Genomic DNA, 27046 nt, shown 5'->3' with positions numbered 1-27046 from the left:
GTAGCTCGAGTTTTGTTAGAAACTAATGTCATTTTGATGGATAGGACAATAATTTTCGCTAAACTACAACTATATATGTATTTATAGTAGCTTCTATGGGAAAGACAAATGCTAAGAAATTCAGTTTTCCTTGAAAAACAGTCTGTAATTCTCTTGAATAGATAAATGCTATTCACATATTAGCAAGGTGAGAATCAGCACCCATGACATCAGCTGACTGTTCCTGGTGACGCAGGAAGGCTGTAGGAAACTCCTGATTAGAGCCTAGACCTTGTGGCTCCTTTGTTCCATGCCTTAACAAGAAGACAATCCTACAGGATGTAACTGTAGGAACTTATCAATAGACACTTCCTATCAGAGGCTAATAAGATCTGTTAGTTTCTGTGATAAAGTATCATTGTAAACTGTGTGTTTAAGATTGCCTGCTCTTTACAAATGAAGAGTTTTTAACTGGAAAACTGCCCAAGTGGCCTACATATTCATACATACCATGTTCACACCATATGACAGTAATTGAAATAGAGTGACTATATGGAATGCATATTGGAGAGGAAACTTGATAATGTCTTCTGGAAAAAGCTTGTTGGATGAAATGTTGCAGATGAACAGCATCCCCTTCAAGGAAAGTAATTAATATTGTACATATTTTAAAAAATATATAATCTGGCAACAATTTATTCCTATAGTTTGTTGTGCAGCACCAGAATATAATGTATTCTTGCTGCCATTACTATTATTTATTTTTATGCCAACAGAACTTATTTTACTATGAAAAAGATAAAAATTCTTTCAAGGAAGGACATATTCTTGACAGCATGGTCCTTAAGGAGTATACAGTAAGATGGGCAGTAGTAATGTAGAAGATCAATAAACAACAGGGATGTGTAAATTAAGAAGGGGCACTTGTTTTGTGAACTTCATTCCCTTTATCACTGACTATTCTGTAATGAAGTACAGAGCCGACTATTCTCTAACGAAATGTTTGTATGAAGGTTTCACAGGCAGACTTCTGTCCCAGTACAGCTTTTCCAAATTAGAAGCTTGAAGTCAGTAAAGTGGCCCAGACATTATACTCTTGTAGGAAAAAACTCACTACTGCCTATTTGTTTACCACAAGTATGTTTCCCAAGAGCTTATTTTTTTATATATCCAGATTTTTGGCAACTAGCTTAGAGCACCTGACTCCAGTAAGTGTAATTTCCCATTTGAGAGAACAAAATTCTATGAGTGGCCATTTAACAAAATACTTATTTCATATTACATTGCTTTACTTGACTGGTACTGTATATAATCATTCATTGTTATCCATTAAGTGACTAGAGTAGTTAATAAGCAAACACTGCCAGCAGAATTACTGTAAATAAGGTTCTATATATTTCAGATTGCTGAGCTATAATTAAGGCATTTCACTATTTTATACACATCTCCTTAAGCAACTCTTTCGCCAGTTTTTATTTATAGATTTTCTGTTTGCATTTTAAGTTGTTGTATTCAACAGGGAATTAAGTCAGGAAAACTCTGTGCCTGCTTTAGGACTGATACTGAATTAATTACTTCAAATCTGAATACTCTGTTTCTCCTGAAGTTAAGTGCAGAACTCATAGTAGAAAGATTAAGGTCAACTGCATTTCTTATTTTGAGAACATGGATTTGCTCACTTGAATGCTGATATGGTATCAGATTCTTCAATCTTGCTGATTTTAAGATTCCTCGGTGACTTGTCCCTCCTCTTTTTCAGGAACAAAATAGTGAAATAGGTATTTTGCAGTACACGTGGACCACAGCACTCAGCCTGTTCTAGAAACTCTTTTGTGATAAGCTGTGGTAAGAACAGCATCCTAAAATACTGAAGTCCCTCCTTAAAGGTAGCACAAGGATGATAATCATCTACCAGAAGCAACAGTGTCATATTACTAATACCATATTACCATATATTATAGTGTGTGGGAGAGGACAAGAAATTAATTAAACAACAAAATATGTTGAAAATATTTCACTTGGATATTTTTCCCAGTACACTCCCTAAAGCTCCTCCACAGCTGTATCTTCATTTGTCAATTACGATATCAAACAGTGAAACACATTCTTTCCAGCCTGTTACTCTCTTGACATTAAGAATATTTCTGAACCTGCAGTACCATGCAATTCTATCTGTTGTCCTTGGAAGTATAAATTAACATTGTTCCATTACCTGATGTGTACAGGAGCTCAGTGACATCTACTCAGCCCATTCAAAAGCTTAATTTGCTCTTTGAACTGGGCTGTATTATGTAGTCAGAGGGTCTGGATAAAGGCACAGGAGACAGAGTGACAAAGTCGTAGTCCACCGTAAGCAACTTTCAACAGAGCTCACTTTCACTGGCTCAGAGAGCCACAGCTTCTCTGTGTAGGGTAGACAGGAAAGAATGTGACGTTTGTGCCTTAAAGGGGAACTAAGGACTGCATTTGAGCTGCTTCCCTTGTGCCAAGCCTCCCTGAAAAGAACACATAAAGGAGGAAGTAGGGGTAGAGGAAGAATATTGAAAGGGAGGGACCAGTGATGGATAGAGCATCCGGGCTGCAGAAGAAAACTTACTTATTTTGAGAGCTAAACTAAAACAAATTGATTCCTAGAATAGTTCTGAAGAGATATTTTTCCCCTTCCCTTTTTCCTGAGCAGGGAGCACTAATAAGATGTGACATGGCATCTTTATTCAGCTGCAGCAGTTATTTTATTTTTGGAGGTAGAGAAAGTAGAGCAAGGTTATTATTTTGGGGGAGGAGAATGTCAGTCCTGCAGTGCTAGCTTTCCAGTTTAAGGGTTTCTCTACTGCAGAAAACTTTCAAGCAAGTTCTATCACAGTTCAACAGTAATCCATTTACCTCTCATGTAATTCCTGTTCACGTTCATTGCCTTACATGCTCATTATGCAAGTTCTCTAGAAAGCTGACAAGTCCTACCTCATCCTACGGGATCCCATTGTGAAGTCATTGTATCAATACAGGGCATCAGTTCTCCCTCCCAGCAGCACCCTGTGACCTCTTTTCATAAGAGCAGAATACACAACAAGAACTGTGGAAAGCTCACATGTACTTTTCCTTTGGCTTTAACCTACATGGAAGCCCCTCTTCCTTTAAAACCATGTTTGTGTTTCAGATATTACTGAAGACAAAGCTCGCAGAAAATGGCAATCAAAATTACTAGACCTGTAGGGAAACTGTAATTCCAACCAAGGACATAGAAATTGGCCCAACTTTGATCCAGAACATTTTGAGCCTCACTGAATCACAGCATGACTGATTTGTGTTCCAAACCAGAAACCAGCCAAGTTCCACTCAGGTCAAACTCCTAATGTTCTCAACAGTGAGTCCTACCCACTTTAAACTCACAGAAGTGCCCAACATCAAACTAGCCCCATTGCTATATGATGGATAGCTTAGACGCTTAAAAAAAAAAAAAAAGCATGTTTGTTGAACTGGGATGCTTGAGGTTGGGAGGTGACAGGCTGCAAAGAGATGTTGGAGTACGTGGAGGAGAGTGCCGTTATTCGCTAACAAAACTGCTGAGCAGAGCTGAGAGAGTAGAAAAGCACTCAATTTCATTATTTTGGAGTTTACTTTATCATATAAAAGTCCCCCTTTAACAAAATGAAGTAGTAGAAACAGCTCAATAGCTGTTCAATTTATTCTTTGATTTTACAATAAAAATGGGTGTGGTCTGTAAAACTCCCCCTCCAATAGACCCATAAAACTCCAGAGAGCCTGAAACCTCTGTGAAGCTTTGGCAAACTTCTCAGGAAATAACATAAGAAACTGTTTTCTGGTTCATCTCATTATTTCCATGCTTACACTGATGTAATGGGAAGAGTGACACTTCACATATTCCATTAGGACACGCACAGAAGTTTAATTCTTAATTCATAGAGACTTTGTTCCCCCAAAAGTGGTCTCTGAAAACATCTGAAATCCTTCAGGATGCTGTTTCTGACTCTCACTACAATGAAACCACAAACACTAAGGTCCAACGACACTGCATGGTCAGCTTACAGCCCACTCAGGAAAAGCCTTAAATCTAGCCCAAAACTCACACCAATATGCCTCTTTTGGCACATGTTGTATTTGAGGTTTAAGAAGCTGTAGGCACAATAACATGGTTGAAGATCAAAGGGAATTACATCTTTAACTTTCATGTTCCTCACATGCTATGCATCACCCAAGCACAAGAAGAGCTTATACGATGAACTTAGGAACCTTACATTCAGCTATGAGGAACATGCTGGCTGCTTCTAGTTTTAGCAATCCACATGGATAACAAAGAGCTGCTGAAGCCTCACGTTCCCCTATCAAGTGTGAGCCTTCTACTTAGTATCACACTGACCAAGGGAAATGCAACCGTCCCCATATTTCTCCACTGTCACCCTTCCATCCTGACAAAAGGTGTTAAGTCCCACCTGGGCTACCCTATGCAAGTGTCCTCTCTCTCCTTTAACTCTGCAGTTTCACTTTTAAGTCTAGCTGGGGTGAATGCAGAAATACATCTCTCAACTCCTGTTTTTCAGGCAAAAAGGCTGCCATTCATTGGCAATAGGGCTGTAATCTCTAACTTCTCTTAGAAGATTCTACATAGCCACATATTCTGCAACCAATTAAGTGCACTATATTAACACTACTTAACTAGTAACAAGCTCTACAATCCATTAGTACATCAGATCCATCCATGATTACTTATTAAAGTTGATTTAAAAATTTCTTTCGAGGAACTGAGACTTTTTAAAAAAGACATAGAAACTGTAGACTCCTGAGTGAAAACTGTCCCCTTCAAGCCAATTTTAGTACAGATGTTTTTTATAACATAAAGGTGGATCTGCTGGTCCAAAACCATTAAATACTGAAATTAATGCTTAGGAGACATTTTACAATTGTTAATAATGTGGCTGAGTTATGAAAAGAGCTAATCCATATTTTCAATTGTTCATCTAGAAATTTGGATTAGGAGGGGAAAAACCCAGCAATTTTTATGTTTTAGAAAGCAGTACCGAAACAGTAAACTCTTTTCAATTCAAAACAACAGCCAAAATTGATGTAAAATCAAATTTTAAATTGCTTCTGGCTGAGTAGTTGTCTGTAAAGCCGAAGGGGTGGGAGTACCAAAGAGTTTGCAATGGAAATACCGAGAAGCTCTCAACTGTAGTCACACTAACAAGAACTGCTATCGTGAAGTAATAACATTATCCAGAAATCTTTGTTCATTACCTCATTCGTAATGCCATCTCATTTCACTTGAGTTACTTGGGTCTGATGATGGGGTTAACGAGTGAGGAGGTGTTTGAGTGGGTGTGAATTAGGGGCGCTGCTAAAAGAGAAGCTATTTTAACAGTTCTATGTTTAATATAATCTGAAGCTCTGTAATCTTTTTTCAGGTAAAACACTCACACATTCCAAGGCTAACACTGACTTTGGCAGAACACAGATAATACCTAGACATATTCACATTACACGGAGTATTACAGAGGGACTCATGCGTCTATTCCTTTTCTACTTCTGTCATTCTACCCACAAGTCTAACACAGCAGGAATGCTAATGCTTTGATTTCCTGCGTTCAGAAGTGTTCCTCAAAAATTTGGATTTTTACAGCAACCATGACAGAAAACATTGCTGATAGCTTCTCTCCCCCCATCCCTGTACTCCACAAGCCATCTTCACATACTGCACAGCAATCCATTACAATATGTTCTAACATCTGCCTCCTCATATGATGTACGACCTATTTGATTGACCCTTTTTATGCTGTTCCAAGACTGGCTGTTCATTACAGTGGGAGGGTGAACAGTACGCATTGCTTCTTCAGTTAGCAACTGGTAAATATATTTCCATTTCAGGAAAAACTGGGAATGTCAAGCAGGGATCCTCACTTCCCTCCGTATAACAACGATCCACTCCATACAGTGCCCCACTTTATCGCTAATTACATGTCACATTTCAGTCCAGAATAGGGAAGGTCTCTTGTGGGCCCTCCCATCTATCGCTAATATATTAAACATTTCTGCCAATTAAATTTTTCCATGACAAGTATTAACATTACCCAATGTTTGTGACTCCAGCGTGGGAAGCATGAATAATGCAAGAAACAGTACAGTCCTCCATTACGCAGGGACACATCTTGTTTTTGCCAAAGTCAGCAACTGTAAAATATCTCTCAACTTCTCCAGTTAATATGGCATAATACAGGCTTTTGGTCAATGTAATCATATTCATTACAATAAAAGGAGCATCTAAGGTAACATAAAACCACTTCCCAATATCACAGGCACTAAATACAATCCTTATTCTCACCATCTAGCTGTCCATCATTTATTTAACAATATTAACATACTTGAGGATTGCTGTCGATTCTCCAAAGTCATCTGGCATGCAATGGAATGAATATGGCTATGAAAACATAGGGAAGAAATGCACTGACCATCACAATGGGATATCTCCTCTTCCCAAGGACACAAAACTCACTTGATACAAGGAAGCTACACATATCTGACTGTTAAAGTTGTCTGCACTGACTACAACTCGGTGTCTTTCACAAATTCCAACCACTACAGAAATATGAAGTCAGCTGGCCTTGAGGCATCATGACCCACAAGCAATGATAGAAACATCCTGACTTTATTTTCCCCTGTTAACTTGCTTACTAACCGGAATTGCCTAGGCAAATGAAAAAGGAATTGGAATCACAGTAGAAAAGTGACATGAAGTGGGAGCTGAGTGGGGAATCCACCTGACTACATCTGAGCTAATCACCCTCAGCTCCCTTTATGAAAACTAGAATGGAACCTGCAACATTAGGCCAGATGAAATATACAATTTAGACATCCAGGGCTGAAGATGATTCTCATCATACCATCCTGAGTAGAAACCAGGAAAAAACCCTAGCTTTTCTGTGCTTAGCATATCTATATCATCTTCTAAATTTCGTGTTAGCAGCTGAGTTTTTTAAAATGAAATTTATCTGTCCTCTCTGAAGTTCATGAAAAATACACATTTCCTTTTTCCTTGTTATGCAGGTACGATCAAAAGTGACTTTGTCTTCCCCAAAGCTGTACAGCTGGTAAGGCACATAGCTACATTTTCAGCACAGAACATGTGGGAAAGGGCATAGAACTCCCCCAAAGCTGCCTGCAGATTACTTTGGATTTCTGTAGAGAACATATATGTTAACATAAAGTAGAGAGTGAACCCAAGGAAAACTGAAGACAAACACTGACAGCTGGCCAATCTTGCCCTTCTTTGCTGTGTTTGCCTCAAATATAGTATGTTTGTAAGAATGTGTGAAATACTTCTGAAAATAACAGTTATACTCCATTTAGTTTTAGCAAGCAAAGGAACATGCAATTTACAGTCCTCTTCAGAAGGATGTGATTTACTAAAATTCATGGAGAGACATCAGCAAATTCCCAGGAGGAGCTAGATACCTAACTTCTTCAAGATCCTACAGATTTTGGAACATGAGTGTTTCATTCTGATTTTTTTCCTCATATGTCCAAAGTTAAACTGATTCCATATAATATTTTATTATTATTATTATTTTATCTTCAGTTTGATATTCCAAAAAGAATCAGACCAATACTTACACCACACATGGTACATGTCCTCCAACAGTGGGGTGTTACCACATTTCAGAGGGACACTGACCACCAACAACAATTGCTTTTTCCAAAGACAGGATGTAGAAGAGACAATCTTTGCCACCTACATCCCAGCAGTGACTGGCAGACAGCCTCTCTCATCCTTCTCTTAGGGAAATTCAAGGAGGAGCTTCACACCATTAGGATACAATGGACATATGCTGCAGGGCTTATCCCCAATTAAGACCAGTTATGTTAAGTTAGATCTTTGTCCTTCAGATATACTGCTGTTATGCAACTCTGAGCCCTGTCCCCAATATTTAATACCCTGCAAGCATAAGAAGGATCCACTGGATCTTCCCATTGCAGAAGAACTATGACTGGAAGACAACAGTCATCCTGAAAGGCCTTTTGCTTTAATTTACTGTGTAGCAGGATTATACCAATTTTAATGAGCTTAGGATAAGTAACGTCCTAGAGGTTGTACACAGATTTTCTCATAAGATTGAAAATATCTTACCTTCCAGTATTATTTATAATTAGTGTCACTGTCCAAATTGTTTCCCTTAGAATCATCGTTCTTATAGGTGACACCTATCAGTGTCATCACTGACAGCTTTTTAGACTTTTGACCCTCCTTGAAAGCAAAGCATTGTATAAACTGCAAATTGTTTTGACTAACAAGACTGGTAACAAATATGAACGGTTCAGGGACAGTGTAACGTGTACTAGCAGGGTTACATGGCATTTGCAGACAAGGGGGGAATCACTTGTTTTAGACATCCACAGAGTTAACTGTAACCTCTTTAAATTGAATTGCCATTTCTGCAGCAGCAGAAACAAGCAACCCCAAAGATGGTATCTATTCTCATTGGCCTAGAGGAAATCTAAGAAGTTGTCAGTGGTATTATCCTTCCTCCCTCTTCTCCCTCTCCTCCCTGCTTGTCTTCCATATTCCGATGGCTGTTTATGAGCTCAGCTGTCATTCTTTGCACCAGGGAAAGATAGATGGGACACACCAACCCCAACCTAAGTGACCTTTGGATGTGACAAGATTTTTAGGTCAGTCTCGCTAAATGGAAGCCTTGGTGTATCGAGGCTTGCCTCAGGGTGAAATTTCCAGTGAATTTATTATCTCCCAATGCCCTTTGGACTGCTTCCCACCATCAAACACCATGGCAGCACTCGGAACAGGAAGAAATACATTAACTGGAATCTGATCGTTTTAAAAGGTTACAGCTGCCCAAATATAATTTAATTTCATACTTGCCCTTTGAGGGTTTGGTGTATATTTTCATTTTATGACTGCAAATGATAAAGCTCTTAAGATTCCAGGCAATAAAAAGGAAAAGGGGGGAGAAAGTATTTTAAGGGTTAGAAGTCTATTCAGCTCATAGTCAATGAGCGAAGTGACAAATCAGCTTTTTTTTTAATCTAACATTTCCTTGTTTTTTTGATATTCGTTTCTTTCTACACTTGATGGTGAACAATACCTTTTAGTGAAATCAAACCTGTAATGCCACCCAGTATGACACGAAAGAAACATTTGATGTGCAAGCACCTACCTATTCTACATCCATTACGGACCTGACTCAGAGCAGCAATTAATGTGAAGTGAAATGAAGTTATCTGAATGAACTGATGCAAAAAATAAATTAAAAAAATAATCAGACTTAAGTAAATGCTTAAATCTAAGCATAATACTTGGAGTTTTAACTGGGTAGACCATGGATCATTTTAGAATCTCTTCTCTGTCTTCCGCCTGAGCTCAGGTCATGTATACAAGTTCATCTACCCATGCCCACACAGTATAATAAAAATCAGGCTACACAACACTGCTTTTGGGACAGCATTCAGTTTGCTTAGAGTCCAACACCTGTGCAATAATGAAATTCTAACACACGAGTATATGGGATATGACATCCTAGTGCACAACACAAAGTGCTGGGAAATTAAGCTCACTCTCTTTTTTCCCCACTTAAAGTGAAAGCAAGCACCATGCACTAAAACACAATGAAAACTGAGTTACTGAATGAACGCTACCTCACCATCAAATGTTCTGACATAATTTTGATGACTGTTTCCTTTCCACAAAATGAATCATGGGAAAAATGAAACAGCTGTGGAAAGGAGGAAGGATTAAGTGTGCATGTTGCATATCCTATTTTCAAAGGCACCATAAGAAATTAATTATTGCTGGGTTCCCAAATCCCTTGAGGCCTCTTTAAAAATCTTACCCAAACATACATTGATACATACCATCTGAATTACTTTTGCCACCAGTGTATCAGACCAGCATATAGCAAGAAGCAAGGCTGCCATGATTACAGCAATGGGATGAGTAGGGTTGATTGGCCTAAAAGGAGCTATATTCCAAGGCAGCACAGCAGGAGAGTAAGTTAAACATATGCTATACGTACATGACATACTGCTTACCCTAAACATCAATAAGCCCGGAGTAAATATTGTAAAGTAAATATCGGAATGTTGAACAAATACCAATGTAGAACTACTGTGGAGAAAGTAAGAGATAATTAAGGACAGTTTAACCTACTACAAAATGTAGCACACCTATTAGTGCTTATATTGTGAATTTTCTAATTTTCAGAAGTTCAGAGTTTAATGGTTAAATCAACACCAGAGATAAAATAGGACTTCAGCCATGTTCTTTTGCCAAATCCAGCTAGATCCATTTGGTTCCCTTAATGAAATAAATATGCTGCTGTATTCTATGGTAATGGCCCCAAACACTTTAATAACACTATCACAAGCCATAATGTTTTGGTGCATTAACAGAGAACACGCTGTTATAATTTGTAAAGAGTGTTTTGAGCCATGAAAGGGAAAAGAAAAATTAGGAAAAGAAAAAGAAAAGGCGTTGTTGCCAGATGCCATCTTCACACTCCAGTGTGGAGAGAAGTGTAACCTGCAGAGTGGACACTTCACCTTCAGAAGGGCAGAGAGCCACTGGCCTCGCGGCCCGGGTGTGCTGGGGGACAGCTGGCCTCCACCAGCACAGCACCCATGGGGAGGCACAGAGGGACGCTGCTTTTTGGGCCCCTGCGTGACTCAGGTGGGAGGACGGGTACCACCCCTCATGCCACCCTATGTCACTGAGGGACTAACCTCATTCCCTTGCACATGAACTGGCAGTCCCAGGTCCCTTTGGGACAAACAAATACTGTACCTATAGGAGGGAGCTGATAAAAGCCACCCCACAGCAGCTGCTAAAGACAATTTGAATCCCTCAATATGTCGCAAATACATTGCCCCTGTCCGCTGCCACTGGTGCAGCATGTGGCACAGCTGTGGTTACCTAACCACAGTACAGCTCACAATACAGCTAGAAGATTCTGCTGTAGTGCAGATTTTAGAGAGAGCAATCACTCTAAACAGCAAGACACAGAGGTGCAGATATCACTGGAAAAAGTTTTCAAAAATCTCAGTTTCTACTACCATGAGAGCATTTGAAACTTTCTTACTCCTTCTCTGTTGTAACAATAATCATATTTCAAAGCTTCTCTGAGCTTAAAACCACACTGACTTAAAATGTTTTTCTTTCTTGTATACATGCATTTTATTTTGCTTTTTAGTTTGGTTTGTACAATTGTGCACTAAGGAAAGACATTTCACACAGTTGCCCGCTGACAGCCCTGCTGTCTGTAATTCTAGAGTTTGTCAGTCTCTGAGATAGGTGACTTACCAAATTTGGAGTGTATTTCTGGTCCAGTAAATTATCTGTGATATGACCAGTCTCTATGGCTAAGGGGTTAAGGAATGTAAATCCACTTGTCTGCAATACTTTCTCCTTAGCTACCTATCTAATGAGTGGACAGGAACAGGAACAGACCATTGGTAAAATGGCACACAAATATGGCAGTTATGCAAAGTGAAAGGGATACTTGGAAACTAGTCTAGGCATTAGACCTGAACTCAAGAAAGCAGCAGAGCTCATGCAGGCTACAAACTTAAAAGCTAGTCTTGAGGACCACTAGGAGCTAAAGGTTCTGTGGCCTCCACATTTTCTTGTTCAGATTATCTTACAAAAGCCACTAAAACCCATTAAGAACCTCTGAAAGGAGAAAAGGAATTTGAGGAAACTGAGCCTAGGTATTGGGGGAGAACTGCACTCTTGACTTAACCTCAAGTGGCTTATGCTATCCAGGCACAACAGTATAATTAAGTTTAACACTCTCAAAGTTACATCTCCAGATACTATGGTATCTTCTGGTGAGCTAAGTTCAATCAATGACTTTGGAAAGAAAACAAACAGAACAAACATCCTGACCTCAGTAGTTTGTTGTCTAATGTTTAGACCTACAGCCTACAGTAAGTAAATATTTCACAGTTTCAAACTGTGCCGAATATTAGCCTCCATTCACAAAAGGTGCTCGCATATCCTGGTTGCTAACAGTCAACCCTGGCAAGAAATCAGACATGAGAAAGACAGGATGAGAGTAAGAGCACAACAACTTTTTTAACGGCTTGCACTGCCCTTGCCATATGCAATTTATATCACTAGCCAGTGATATTCTCCCCGTGCACACTTTTAATATGCCATTTGTTTATTTCTATCCCATTCTGCCTTGTCAATGGGAAATGACCTGCAACTTTGGAGGAAGAATGGTCATAAACAAGGCTGTAGTAAGAAATAAGACATAAATCAAAATTCTTACACGTTCATATATCACAACAATCTGCATCTAACAACAAACCATGTCATGTGACCTAGGTACAACAAAGCTAGCAAGATTTCAAGGGAGATTTTCTTGTGTTAACTTTTGGGATGCATAAAATGTAGTTATTTGATTTGCGGACCTAAAGGAGCAAGTGAGTGTCAGTAAGTAGTCAGTTTTGTGTAAGTCAGCTTTTCTCAGTGGTGTTATTTGTAGCATTGTTCCGCAAGCTCCGAAGAGCGTGCATGTTAGTGATTTGCAGTTTTCCTATGTGTTTGTCTGTCACAACGTTCTGCTGAGGCACTGTAAATATACACTATTGGCAGAGCTCAGCATGAAGACAATGAATTCCAAAAATATCCAGAAAAATTCACTAGTCTGACTGCAGCTTTCATGTTTTATAGGAGACCCATAACCCCCCATTTTGTGGTTTCAGTGCGAGTGCCCCCACAGCCAGCCAAGCCCCACTCAGTGTGGTTTCTCGTGTGCCCCCCCCCTCCGCAGACCATTTGCTCAGGATTATACAATCTTATTTGCATGATTATATAATCTTCTTTTCAGCAACATCCCTCTGAAAAGAGCAAACAACATAATAGGAAAACCAGTAGTGCAAGCCAACTATTTCAAAACCCAGTGTCTGGAATGCACAAAGGGCACAAAGTAGGAAAAAAAAATAAAAATGTTTTTTTGGTTTTGTTACTAGATTTTTCATACAGACCTTTCCAAGGAGAATTAATTCCAAATGAATGCAAGCCACGAAACATCGTATTCTGTAAAACACAAACACTTCACAGGTTTGCTCTGCTGCCAGCGCAGGCAGGGAGGCATACTTTGTTATCTCAAGGTGTACGTACAAAGGTGGCTATTGACTTCTTTCTCAATGGAAGCGACTTTGGGGCAGCATATGACAATTCTCAGATGTGTTTACCCCCCTGGTTTATGACTCTGGCAGACAGGTGTTGCCACTGCTGCTATTCTGACACTGGTTTTGTCTTGCAGCTGGTAGAACTCCTAACATCGACACCACCAGCCAAGCATCCGAAGTCCCAGTTATATGGCACACAAGAATAAACAAAGTCTTAGCTGATATATATGCCCCCACTCCTCGAGTTTTCCCTTCTTTCATACACTTGAGACTGTGTCCGAGACAGGATGTTGTGTAAGTGAAAACTGTCATGTTCCAATCTGCAAACAGGCTCTTCTGCTGGCTGCTAAAACTACTTATGATGTCAGTTACTTCAGCAATATTCATCTAAAATTAATGCCTTATAAATAATCAAGGAGTAATCTGCTTCCGTCTGTCAGGCTAACCCCAAAAAGAAAGAAGTGTAACATTTTTGTGAGAGAAAAGAAATTAAGGATGACCTGACCTCACAAGTATGCTTGCCAGACAGTTACACACTCTTTCTTGCGTGACCTATTTTTCCCTGGTCACACCACAGAGACGTTTCAAACAAACGGCCAGTAATTTAGACTGCTTGAAACACAGAGGGTTGCCACCCAAACAAGACAGTTGAGCATCCTAATGGCTCTGTCAGGTTTCCAAAAGTTTTTTGTGACTTGTTATCTCTTTTCAAGTTGAAATAGAGCTCTATTTCTTTAGTCCATAAAGGACAATGTCAAATGTCACGCTCTCCCAGACATTAGCATACTGGGTATGGATCATAGCCTAATATTTTGTTGCGTATCACAGTGTGTGAATGGCCCGTGTAAAGAAGTATACTGAGTACATACATCTGGTGTACTTGGTATTGTAGTTCTAACACAAACTAACATAAGGAATAACTTATAGCTAAAGAAACTGTTTATAGCTTAAGTAAACCTTCCTATAGCCTAAGTTCCAATGCTGGAATACTTTCAACCTGCCTCTGAAATACACTCAAAACTACTGTCTATTAAATTCCCATGAGATCTAGAGAACACCTGTTTCTAATTACCAGAATCAGATTCTGTACCAGTTAGCAAGATCCCCATCACCTGTAGTATGAACTATTTAATACCTGTGATTTTCAACCTTTTTGGTTTTGAGAACTCCACAACCTTCTTAGTAGAGGCAAAGACCAATGTATCATGATATCAAAGCCTGTCTAGAGCAGGTTAACTTTTCTGAGGCACCTTTCAGACCCATTACAAGTATTAACGGCCCCCTAGCAGAAAATCACAATTATACTATTATCAGATACTTAAGGTCAAAAGAAAAAGGCACAGAAATGGTCACCTTCTGCTAATTCACTGAAGTCAAGAAGAGAAAGACAAAGGAAAATGGAAACAACACAAGAGAGGAAGTGAAAGAAAAATAGAATAAATGTGTGCATACAGAAGATGAGGCAAACGATTGGGTTTCTTCATGCTGTGGTTTATATGTAAAGAGACAACAATATGAAGCTGAAGGCCTGCAAATACAAAATAACATAGAAAAGACATTGCTTGCACTATTTCCATTGTCCAAATGTCAAATGCCTTCTGGGAACCCAGGGGGTGGGGGGAGGAGGAGTAATAGCTGTATAAGCATCTTGTAACAGGTTCTTCCTAAAGGGGATTTCATGAAAACTGCTAGGCTCTGATGCTAGCCCATATGGGCTCAGGAAAGTCAAGAGAAAACGCTGGCTGCACTTTTTCCAGGCTATTTGCATATGTTCTTTAGTATGCAGAATGTCTCTGTATATAATTGAATTGTTGTTTTTGCCTCTATTAATACATATGCAAATGAGTCACTACTGCAGCTGTGCTGTATTAATCATATGTGTGCTTCTGTCTGTCTGCCCTGCAGGCTCAGGGTCGGAGGGAGGGGGAAGAGGGAATTCAGTCTCTTTAACCTACAAGAAAACTCACTCATGCAGACAGAGGTCTGCTAGCAAACAGCAGGCCTGAGTTACAACTGGAAGGAAGATAGGCTGGTCATTTTTCAGTCTTTTTTATTTTTCATAGATATGGATGGAATCTGAAAGTTATGCAGAAAGGGCTGTTAATCTAGATAAAACGAATATGCTACCACTGCTAATTCCTTCCCCTGGAGGGCTGGGGAGGGAGTTATAATCTGATGACCCACAGAGTAGCCATGACATTGTTTTACCATGTGTATTTACTGCCTGTAAATGTCCACCGTGCCTATGTTCAGACACTCAACAGTGCTCAATAAAATACAAAGCATTTATATAGTCTGTCATAATGATTGTCTTTTGTAAATTGATTGGATTCCAATAAAATGATGTGATCAAGCTTTTAATTCAAATCTATTTCGATAGAATATATTGAGTTTACTCATAATGTTGTATAAGATTACATCAAAGACAAGTACGGGCTATTTAGTTGCCAGCTACAAAGCACATTTACCCACCATAAACAAGATTTATTTGAGATGGTATGTTCTGTGGTTCATGCTTTTACACAATCTATCACAATCTCCAGCTCTCAGCAGGTACCCGGAAAGTGAGGACTAGTTTCATACTGGTGTTGTAAGGCTTGCTTTTGAGTTAATTGGGAGGAACTTTTTCCATTTAAAAAACATCGGGATTTGTCAAAAACACTCTTGACGATCAATAGCCTATCATCCCACACCTTATTTACACAGTTTAATGAATATTTTAAAATCATCACTAAGACTTCATACTAAATAAGGAATCTTGGCAAGTTCAAATTTTTGAAGACAATTTACCCCCCTCCCCAAGATCTTCACCCTGTTTAGATGGTTGTAGCTTCAGTCACATGAAAGGTACTATGCCCCATTTTTCTAGCTGGAGAACTGGACCTTGGTCTTCAGTGATCTCATTTGCAGAACAAGTGACAAATAACTAGTGAACACCACTTTCACTTACAAAACCAGAAACAAGTAAGTGGTGGACAGAAATAGGGAATACAGAATCTGCATAATGTAGCAATTTTCAAAACTAGTTAAAAGGGCATCCAACAAAAATATATACATATTATGTTGTTTTATTACTCCTATTATTATCAGTATTTGTGATGGTCATCAGAAACAGCATAGCAGTACACCGAGCTAATGGCAGATGGACAACTGCCATCTTTTGGTTATGCTAATGAGAAATGTCACTTTTCATGTACTTAGCTGCTTTTTCTCCCAGATGCGTGTGCTCGCAGTGAAAAACTAATTCTACTTCTTTATGCTTAAGTGGACTGCATGAGTATTATAATATTGTAATTAAACTGTGCACTAACAATTCAATCCCTACAAACTGAGTCAGAGTCCTATTAATGAGAACAGGTAAAGCAGGAAAGCAAAGAGTGAAAGGATACTGACTCTCACTGTTGAAAAGCCAGCTTAGATAGTATTTATAGGTAGACACTGCCCAGCAAATAGAAGGAATAACCCTGCACTGTTAAGAAAAGGTTTGCCTTCTTGTAGGCAAAGAATTGGTTATAGTAATATCCCAAAGAGGTTATGACTGTAGATTGCAGAATAAACAAATAATGGATAAACTATTGCCATCTCTTGACTACATTCTGTAGAAACAATGGGGCATTGGACTTGTTTTCTCAATCTCAAGCAAGCTGGCTCCCCAATGCAAGGAAAGAATCAAGTTTTCAGTATTCAGATGCATCACTACAGTGTTCATACAGTTTGTCAGGGTCTTCTTTCACAGATTTGGGGCACTGTAACACTGGAAGTCCAACTGCTTAATCTGGCCAGAACTGGTTATGTCTACAAATTAGAGTAAGAAATCAGAGATATGCCCCCCCCTCCCCCCCCCAAATATTAAATGTGCTTGACAATCAATGAATGAAAACATAGTGTCACCTCCTTAAGAAAGGAGAAGTTCTATCACCAGCAACATTTCAAATTAAACTTAAGGAGGTACTTCAGAGAAATAACCTCAACTGGCAAGTGGAGAGATGTAGCTCATCCCTGCAATGGTGCAGAAGCCAAAAGGAAGCTAGTATGTAAGCAAAAAAAAAAAATTGTAGCTGACCAAGCAGGCAGTCCTCATGCTTTATTTTTGTTTCATAGGCAGCAGATGTTTAATGTAAAACTCACATGATCATTCGTACAGTCTATCTTCTGATCAGTCACTGCATACTTGTCAAATAGCTCTCTTTTCTATTTCCTTCAAGTAAAACAAACATGGAGGTCACAGATGATTTTGTGACCCTTAAGATGTCTAGAAGCAAGGTTTTCCAAAGGAAAGTTTGTAATGAATCAGATACCTAAATAACAGCAAGATGAACAACTTTGACAAAGCCCTCAAACTCCAAATGGGTTTAACTTTCCTCAAAATCTAGCTACTTATGTCACTGCCTGCATGTGGCCTGAACTCTTCTAAAAATGTGGTCCCGACTACGTATGCTAAATTCCATTGAAATTCAGCCCTTGATAGGCATCTTCTCACACCACTGAAAAGAACAGGTTTGTAGTAAGAAAAAAATCTGACCCAAGTACTTAATAAAGAAAGTGCAGACTATAAAACTTGGCCAGATTATTTTTCCAGGTAAATTTGAGGTCTAAATCTGCTCATCATCTTTATACAAGAGCCAAAGAGAATCAATCAGGGTTCTTCAAAAGGCTGGCCTTCAGAACTGAGACCCAGCTAAAACGCTTTCACACTCCCATGCTGACATGAAGTTCTCTTGATCCGTATAGTGACAGGTTTGGTCATAATGTTGAACACAACCACCAATAATTATGATGTCGTGTTTCATGCTAAGATGAAGAGGGGAAAAAGCTTGAATGTGGGCACTTAAAACTTGTAGGGTGTTTTTCCAAGAGCAGATGTTCGCAGGAAGTCTGTATTACATCAGACTGCTATACTGTTTTGACAGGACACAAAATGTCCGTATAGTAATGCTACACGGGCAGCTGTCACTATACATCCAGCATTATCTTTCAATATAGTTATGGGTATATACAGCATTTGTGTTACTGCCAATTAATCAGTCATTGTCACTATTTGGTTATCAAACAAACAATCTGGGAAATGTGAACCATTCACACTCCCAATGGTGCAGATTCCTCTCAATTTTCAGATCAAGCCATCAGGTCCTTTGTTTTCTAATGCTCAGAAAGCACTCAGGAATTATTTTTTCTCAAAAAGCAAACCATCAGATATAATTTTATACTGAATGTGCTCAGACTTCTGGAAACATTTATTTCATACTAGGTATGCCCAAGATGACTGGTATTGGAATAATCACTTCAGTTTACTTTGTCTAAAACTTGTTACATGATATCTGTGCTTACAGCTTTGAATGTTGATCTTCAAGATGGAGAAATTTAATTCCCTCATCTGCTAAATCATACAGGGAAACATCATGTTCATATAAGGCGTATAGCAGTACTTTCAATTCATTAGCTTTATTCAGTAAAACACAGTAGCAAGGCTACGCTCAGTTTTGTTCTCATTCATTTGAAACAGAGTCACCATGCCACATCACTCCTGAAGAACAAGACCATATGAAATTTATATGGAGAAAAAACAACATAAGAAACCTGCATACTAACCAAGAGGGATTTTACTGCAATAAGGGTGTATTTTAAAATGACACTTCACGTAACATTTGGAACTAAATCTTCTCATTAACAGATGAAAGCTAAAACCTTTTTTTTTCAAATGGCATTTATGTTATTAAATGTGGGTGTGAGTGAATGTGCAGGGCTGACAGACAGCCCTTTATCAGAGGGCAGGTTCAAGCGTGCATCATGTTAGTCCCAGCTTCTCCAAATGGCCTCAGACATCTACTCCTTTTGCAACACCTAACAATGTAAGTTTTAGTTTCCATTCTTGAGTCATTAGTCTCTCTGTGGATACTGGAAATAAAGGCAATCACGTATGGCTAATTGTAGCGGATATCAGATGACAGAATCTGTATATCCCAGCAGGGACTCAAAGGCAGGGAGAGAAATGGAGGGCTTCAGATTACGAACCTGTCAGTGGGAATCAACAGGGCATTTCAAAATGAGATATTACCTTTTCAATGACAAAGAGTATCTTTGCCACAGGAAAACAATCAGGTGTTGGGTGTTCTTCTATAAATACAGTATGCATTTCGTTTATAGAAAGAAAATTCAATTTTGACAAACAGGGATAAAAAAAATACTTCCTGTTGATCAAACAGTACACTACTAAAGCCATACCCCGACTTAAAATTCTCTAATGAAATAAAAAAAGACATGTTTATCACTATACAAACAAACAAGAAAAATTCCTTGGCTTTGTCTTCACTCAGATAACACTGTGTACCAAATTCTGCTGGGAGCAACAAACTGAGCATTGTGTCAGGTTCTTTGATCTCCCCTGAAAACTACCGCTTTTAGTATACAAAGCCTGAAAGATGAGTGATAGGGAAGATAGGAAAAGAAGAAAAGAAGGAACATTGTACTTTTCTGACCTTCTACTGTCTGATGACCAGACAACAGAGGGTTTGTAGGGAACACTATGGTTATATGTAATGTCTGAAGAAAGAAGAGTTCCTCCCTGAAACAGACTGTAATGGCTGCACATTCATTTGTGCCATTTAAAAGTGGTTTTGAACCAGTTCTTCCTGACTAGAAGAAACAGGCATCACTGAGTTTGGATTTGAAACAAGCTGGATTTGAACAGACGTTGGAAGACACGACCCTTCTAGGCTAGCAGCTATGCCAGATTCAGCTTCACTCATGTAAGCATGGGTGAGAGTCCATTCTGAGTGCTATATCACAAAACCCTTCTCAAAGCACATCTAGCCTATCTGACACTTTCAAATGGCACCAGAAATTAAGAGGCATGTCCAATTTCTATTAAGACAGGTTGCAACGATAACTGAAAACCACTGTTAAGACATAAAGAAAGATTAATTTTTTTCCAGCATATACATACCCTTAGAGATCAAGTCAGAAGGATTTGAAGGAGTCTACAGTTAGTACACTGAACCTCTCCCACTGACTGGTTGCCAAATTCTCCCTTTAATTCCAGGCTAAATAACACGTAGCAAAACATAGGTGAATTTGGTCAGTAGTTTAATTTTAATGTTCTCCTTTGCACAGAAACAAGAGGCCCTTAAGGTTTTTAAGTTTTCCATAACCTAAACTCATCTTAAGATATTTATGAAGTCAGACGCATTTGTACAAAGCCCACCTTTGTATAAGGAAATTGTCATTGTGATAAAGCCTATTTTAATCAGAATACTTCAGCCCACCACATGTTGAGATACAGCCCAAGGCTGGTCCTGAAATGGAAGTAAACCACCCTCCCAACTTACTGGAGCACTAATGCGTTATTTTAGGACTATCCTGAATAACCGCAAAAATAAGGAGAATTAGAGTTAGACCTGTATTTTCTCATTGCTAGCTAGCACCATGTTTGGTTTTCCTTTTTTTCCCCACTTTCTTCCATATGCGTGTTCATGTGTGTTTGGCTATTATAAGCACTTTATCAATACTGACATTACTTCTCAAAATTAATTTCAGAGGGATGACTTTTATGGCTCCCATGATTCTTAAGCTGTCTACGGTATTTGTTACTCACAGAATCAGAAACTAACAGACAGACAGTGTAGCTTTTCATACAAAGGCACAATAGGAATGAATGTATTAACCTCTGTGGTGCATGGAATGTGTCAGCTTACACACTGGCAGCTATTTCTGTGAAACTCAGCTAACTTCCGCTGGCTGTGTTAAAATAAAAAAAAAAAAAAAATCTTCCCCAGAACTATGTCCCACGCTCTTGTATGCTGGCCAAACAACTGAAATATCTGATGTTGCAGAGAGTCCACTTCATACTGATGCTGGCCAAACTGAGTCTGAGAATGCATTTTACACGTACTGTTTATAAATACGGAGCTTTTCCAAGCAGGTATAAAGCTCTGCTGTTCCATGCGACTTGACAAATAATAATGAGTGGGGAGATGAATTAGCAATGGAGAGTATGGGATTTTTTTGTTTTGTTTTGTTTGTTTGTTTCTACAAAAGAGTGTAAATCCAGATTTTGCAGAACTAGAGATGATTTGGATCTTGACTTCATTTTAGTCCCAAATTTTACCCAGCTCCATCCTCCCAGCAAAGCATATATGGCAGGTAACAAAACTCAAACTGTGGAAATGGACATCACATTTGCTTAATTCCAATGAGTTGACAAGGGTTGTGGGGCTGATCAGGAATACCTGAGGAATGTCTGCACCACTATCATTAAGACCCATGGACACCCTAACACTTTCAAAATTTAGAGTGATATTGGAAGTTTTGAATCAGATGCATCTGGCTACCAGGTTAACTCTTTAATGTAGCTCAAAAAAAATTCTTCGGTATCTTTCCACCTGTTTTCTAATTGCCTATGTTAAATTAGTATCATCACTTAATTACCTGCACCACGGCAGTGCCTGAAATGTACTGGGTACCATAAAACATTGTAGGAGGGGCCAGTCATTGATCTGAAGAGCTTACAGCCTAAAAGGACCTAATCACGTTAAGCAACTTTTAAGCAGTTTAAAAGTGCTTGTCAGGACAGAGCTTTTCTCCCCGGCAATGTGTCTCCTTTTGCTGGTTTACGCTTAGCCAGCCCTTACAGCTTGCATCACAACTATCTGACGGAAAAGATGAGCAAACCTACCGCTCAGTGGAAACCTAAAGTACAAACCTCGAAGTAGTTTCACTGACAATAAAGACACGAAAACATAACAAAAAGTTCCCTCAAGGTAAAAGGCAAAGTATATGATTTGGTGATCATTGTGCTTCAGATGCAAATTTTATGCCAAGAGAACAGACCCAAACCCCTGTTATTTGCACTGTGTTCAAATGGAAGATAAAACTGGTTTTCATATTTACTTAACCTTTGCCTCTTCTGCATTGTTTTCGGACTTACCTGCAGTTGGAGTGGGCCTAAGCCTGGTGTTGCTGCGGCAGCAGCTGCCATGGTAGTTGGGATCAGCTGAACGGGGTAAGGGTCACCTAAGTAAGAGAATAATAGAGGCGTCAGCACCTTTTATCTACTCTCCACCTGCAAATTAAAGTCCTGCATTCACTCTTTCCAAAAGCCTTCTTTTGTGTGCCTTGTTGAGGCCTAATGAAAAGCTCTATTGTGCAGCCTTTTACTAACACTCTTTTCACAATTCTGGCTGAGAGAGGAATGTGAATAAAAGGCACAAGCAATTAAGGCGGAAACCTCATCCTTTTTCATGATGTATTTAGGGAAATGGAAAAAAAGTGCACATTGATCAGAAGGCTGCACTTCAAAAAAAAAAAAAAAAGAAAAAAGAAAAAAAAAAGGAAAGAAGATGGGGGTGGAGGAGAAAAGGAAAACAGTACAACCTTGATAAGATCGCAGTATTAGAAGGGGACAAATTTACAAGCTTGTCCAGAATATGAAGTTAACCAAACTCTGTTCACTGTTAGTAAACTGAGCCTCACACAGATCAGAAACGGCATTGCCTTGACTACCGTGCTTTCTTTTAGGTGAGAAAAAAAATATCTTGCTTTAGTTTCAGGGTTTGCTCCTACAACAGGGAAAAGCATGTGAAGTTCAGTAAATCAGATACAAGCCTCCAAAATCCCTGCACCAACTCTGCTTTGTGACTTGTGATTCAGTTTTGCTTCTGAGAGAAAACTACTGCAGTTTTAGAAAGAACTGCATTGTGCTGAATGAAAGGGACCCAGCAAAGGTTTAAAAAAAAGTTGCAGGCATTTATAAAGGAGAATTACCTGAGATGGCAAAAATCAAGATGGAGACAGGCATGCTTTAATGTTATGGAGCACTCACTTGCGGTCACTCCTTACACATCTTATTTGTTAAAACAAACTTTATACTAGCCCATCAACAAAACTATTAAGAAATCTGGTAAAAATAATAAGAAATGTCACATGCATTGTGTCGCTTCTCCAAATGATAAAATGTTTAAGCACTTTCCACTCAAAAAAAAGTTGCCAGAGCATTTCTGTACGTCCCTGTGTTCTGGTAGCATGCAAGATTACTGCAGCATTAAAACAGCCACTTGAAATGAAACTATAGAAAAGGCAGAACACTTCACCAGGAAAATCTACCTAAATGTTCCTGTACATTTCATTAGAGAGGTAGGTGAAAAGTTTCCTTCCTTTATTATGCTTTTTTGAGTGAACTCGGCAAAAAGAAGGACAAATTAAGAAGGCAATGCAGGTTATTCTGTACAATTGTTATTAGTTATTATTGAATTAAAGTTTAGAACGGTATCAAGCCTAAGTTACAGGAAACAGAAAACAAAGGGAAAGAAATTTATCTCATGTTTTTTAAATGTTAGAAATAACCTGTGTTGGTATATACACATTCAGGAAAACTGCATATGTTTGGGTTTCCCTTTTATAATGCAACCTTTTTTATGGAGAACTTTGATCTCCTGTTAAGAATTAAATACCATAACTTCCAGAAATGGAAGGCCAGAAAAAAACTGGGTTGGCAAAGCATCTTAACAGGTATTTAACTTCAATAGGTGTGCCTGCTTATATTTAAGAACATCTTAAATAATGCTTTGCTGACTGAAGCTTCACAGTCTTTCAAGGCCAGCCAGCCAAGCAATGGGAATCCAAAGGTCCACCCAGGCATCCCTGTGCACAAATGTCTTTGCACCTGGCCACAACTTCTTTATTAACTTATTTATTGACAATGGGCAACAGATTTCCTGATTTGCTTGGGGTTTTTTTCCCCAGAGGTTGTAATTGTTTCCCATTTCCCAGTTCTACTTTGCTTCAACTAAGGGATCCATTTTCCATTTCATATCATGGATTGAATTAAAAATTTCTCTGACTTGAAGTTTTCTGGAGCGTTATCTTGTGACCCAAACAGTCGGCCTTAAACATGTGAGAACACGGAGAAGAAAGAGAAGGTGGTCAAAGACTGAGGGTCAATGGTGCTTAGCTGCTTCCACACCACTAGTAGCTCAAAGGCTAATCCCTGTATCATTCTGAAAGACCCCTCTCTACAAGAGGACATTTATTTCAAGGACCAGCCACGAAAGAATATAAAATTATTAATATCTCATCTGCAAAGAAAAGAATGAGGGAAAAGTAGATTCTCACTAGAATGTAGATTTTACAGCCAATTAAAATTTTTAGTTACTAATGATATGCATTAATACATACCAAGATTAAAAGACTGACTTCCATGCACTGTCCCATAGTCCTCTCCACATGCCTGTATAAGCCTCAGCCCATCCTCTCACAACCTCATGCTAATTTGTAAATCTCAGAATCTTCACCTTCCTGAACAGTCAGGCAGATTCTCATACCCTCCTCTGCTGTATTAATTCCTGTTCTTTATGGTTCATCTGGCAAATGTATCAATGAGATGCTTGTGAGAGAAGAACACACTGAAGTCCCCACAGCCACATGCATAGTCACAACCACTGGCTCCGGTGGTGCAGGTAAATGCCTCTACGACTTTTTAGTAGACCATGCCAGAAAGCAACTACTACACCAATACACAGTAATGTAGTTTTCCACAATTCTAAGGAAAAAAGTCAAATTCATCCTAAAAACAGATTACAGTTGTGCAGAGCTAGGCTCTCCTGTCTACCAGGTTGTTTTTCGTTCGTTCACTTTTTAAAGGACTGTATGTTTTTCCAGTGCTCCAAAATACTTTTAACACACAAAAACAACAAACAAAACTGAAAAGCTTCTGTAACCGATCATGGAACTTTGCATCGTTATGCTTTGATAATACCCTCTGCTATCTTGCGCTTACTTGTAGGGGTTTAGCAATTCTGTTTATGAAGTATACCCCACCTGTGCTGCGACCCTTTCACAAGCGCTACTCATACACAGTATATCCACATTACTGCTCCCACGGTACAGACACAGCAGCAAAGAAGCTGGAGGAAGGTACAATAACGAGCAGTGATACCATCAGGATTAGTGGTCCACTGTGTCTGCCCTGGTACAAATGTCTAGCGGAAGATCACCTCTATCAGGAGAAGCCTACTGTCCACAGGATACCATAACAAGAGAGAGCAAAGAATATGCTCCAAGAGAGAGCAAAGAATACGCTCAAACACCATGCCATGCCCTGGGTCACTCAACAGGCCAGTGGAAGAGCCAAGATTAAAACACACAGAAGCTCTTCAGACAGTGCTCTTCCCCGGGAAGGATTCCAGGCTCTAGATCCATAAGGAGGCCAAGCACTTACATACATAGATCTCATGGTGCAGGCGCACTCCCCTCAAAATACTAACAAAGGCCTCAAGTCTCCTCTGACAAACACATACCTGCTCATTCTTTGCCGTTACTCTAGAACATGATACATCTTTCTATTGCCCTTGCATTCCCATTTCAGACTGAAGGTTTGGCTTGAGCATTTTTAGTTAATTCTGAAGTCTGGGAAATGCATATCTTAACTATTTCATTACTACTTCAGTAAATAGAATTTTTTAGATATAAAATTAGCTACATTTTTTCCAAAGCTTTAGCAACATTTCAAGAATGTGAGGCAAGATATACAGTTATTAAAAACAGGTATTTCCCAAGCCACTCACAAGTTTGCACAACTCAAAACACCAATACGTTCTCAAACGACTACATTCCATTTCTGTTTACAAAGTTCATTATTAATCTACTAATGCACGCAGGCAGAAGTGTACCTCCCTGCATCTTTCAGCTACCAAAAGAAGCATTTTGTGCAGGTCTTTCATGTTCCAAACTGTCTCTCATTATGTGTGGACTTTTCTTATAAACAAAGCACGAGAGAGAAGTTTTGCTGTTGCTTTTCTTTAGTACACTATATAGTAAAATCTGGAGCAGGTCAAAGGCTGGGATTTTTATTGTAAGAACAAGGTAAAAATTATTTCATTAGCTGACATATTCTTCTCTAATTATTTCCCAGCTACTCTGTGGCATCACTTTGAAGAACAGAATTATTCAAGACTGACTACATGAAAAGAGCACAGAAGGACGTATGTACTGGTGATGCAGCACCTAAAGAAGTAAAAGGAATATGTCAGCCCTGGGGGAGCTGATGGGGTATGTTAGAGGTGTTGGTGCACGTTGCGAGCAAAGGAGAATGCCAGTGGCTCAGGGAAGAAAGAAGGCAAGGCTGATCCCTCAATTCAGTGCTAATTCTTTATTTCTCTATCCTTCTTTTGGTCCGTCTTCCACAAACATACCCAGAACCTCTTTCCTGATAATTTATGCACTGCAACTTCTTTCAATTTCAAATCACACCTTCATCCTTGCCCAAAATAATCTTCCAACATCTTGCTTACAAGAGGATTTTTCATGAAGTACATTCATTTTTAAACCACTTTTTCTATGAACTCTCCCTATCATCCTCCACTGAAAACACTTTTCTGCGAAAGTTGGTTGTGGTACCGAGCCAAGTGGACATCCTGTCCCAAAACGCAAAGTAACAACCCTGTGTTTAGGAACTTAATTTTCAACTGACTAGCTACCAAGCTCATGGATATTAAATCATCGTATACTTGCGAAAATACAACAGTAGCTCTTAAACATTGATGTTTTGCAAAATTTTATCAAAGACGTTTATTAAGCTAAAAAAATGAAGACTTTTTTTTTAAAAAAAAAGATAAAAGAAAGCAGAGGATCTAACATTTTGTGTTTTGTACCAGTCACCTAAACTCATAAGATGTTTTTTGTATTCCTTCCTCTGTCACTCATCTCATTTATTCTCCTTCATGGTGTAATCCCCCCTAGTGTCTTGTCTTGTCTACTGACAAGGCTGCAAGCTCTTCAGAGCAGGCACAATTGTCTTGCTTGCTATATAAATCAAGTTACATGCTAATGTTAAATTGTAATGTTTTGACAGGATTTTTAAGTTGAACCTGATTATATGAAACAATAGAATACTCTGATTTTTTTCCTGAAATTTTCT

General features: G+C 39.0%; 1 protein-coding gene across 11 annotated transcripts in view; it reads right to left on the bottom strand.

Moving 5' to 3' along the window:
- SOX5 (SRY-box transcription factor 5) overlaps positions 1–27046 on the bottom strand; it is a 296996-nt gene that overhangs the window by 68693 nt on the left and 201257 nt on the right. For all 11 annotated transcript variants that reach the window (XM_027790491.2, XM_013301316.3, XM_055808076.1 and 8 more), the window contains one exon: positions 22061–22146. In XM_027790491.2, coding sequence (XP_027646292.1) covers positions 22061–22146 — 86 coding nt within the window. The remainder of the gene's footprint in view (positions 1–22060; positions 22147–27046) is intronic.

This window comes from Falco peregrinus, chromosome 6 (genome assembly GCF_023634155.1).
Source record: "Falco peregrinus isolate bFalPer1 chromosome 6, bFalPer1.pri, whole genome shotgun sequence".
In the NCBI taxonomy this organism is placed as follows: domain Eukaryota; kingdom Metazoa; phylum Chordata; class Aves; order Falconiformes; family Falconidae; genus Falco; species Falco peregrinus.
This window is presented reverse-complemented; position numbering and strand designations above follow the sequence as displayed.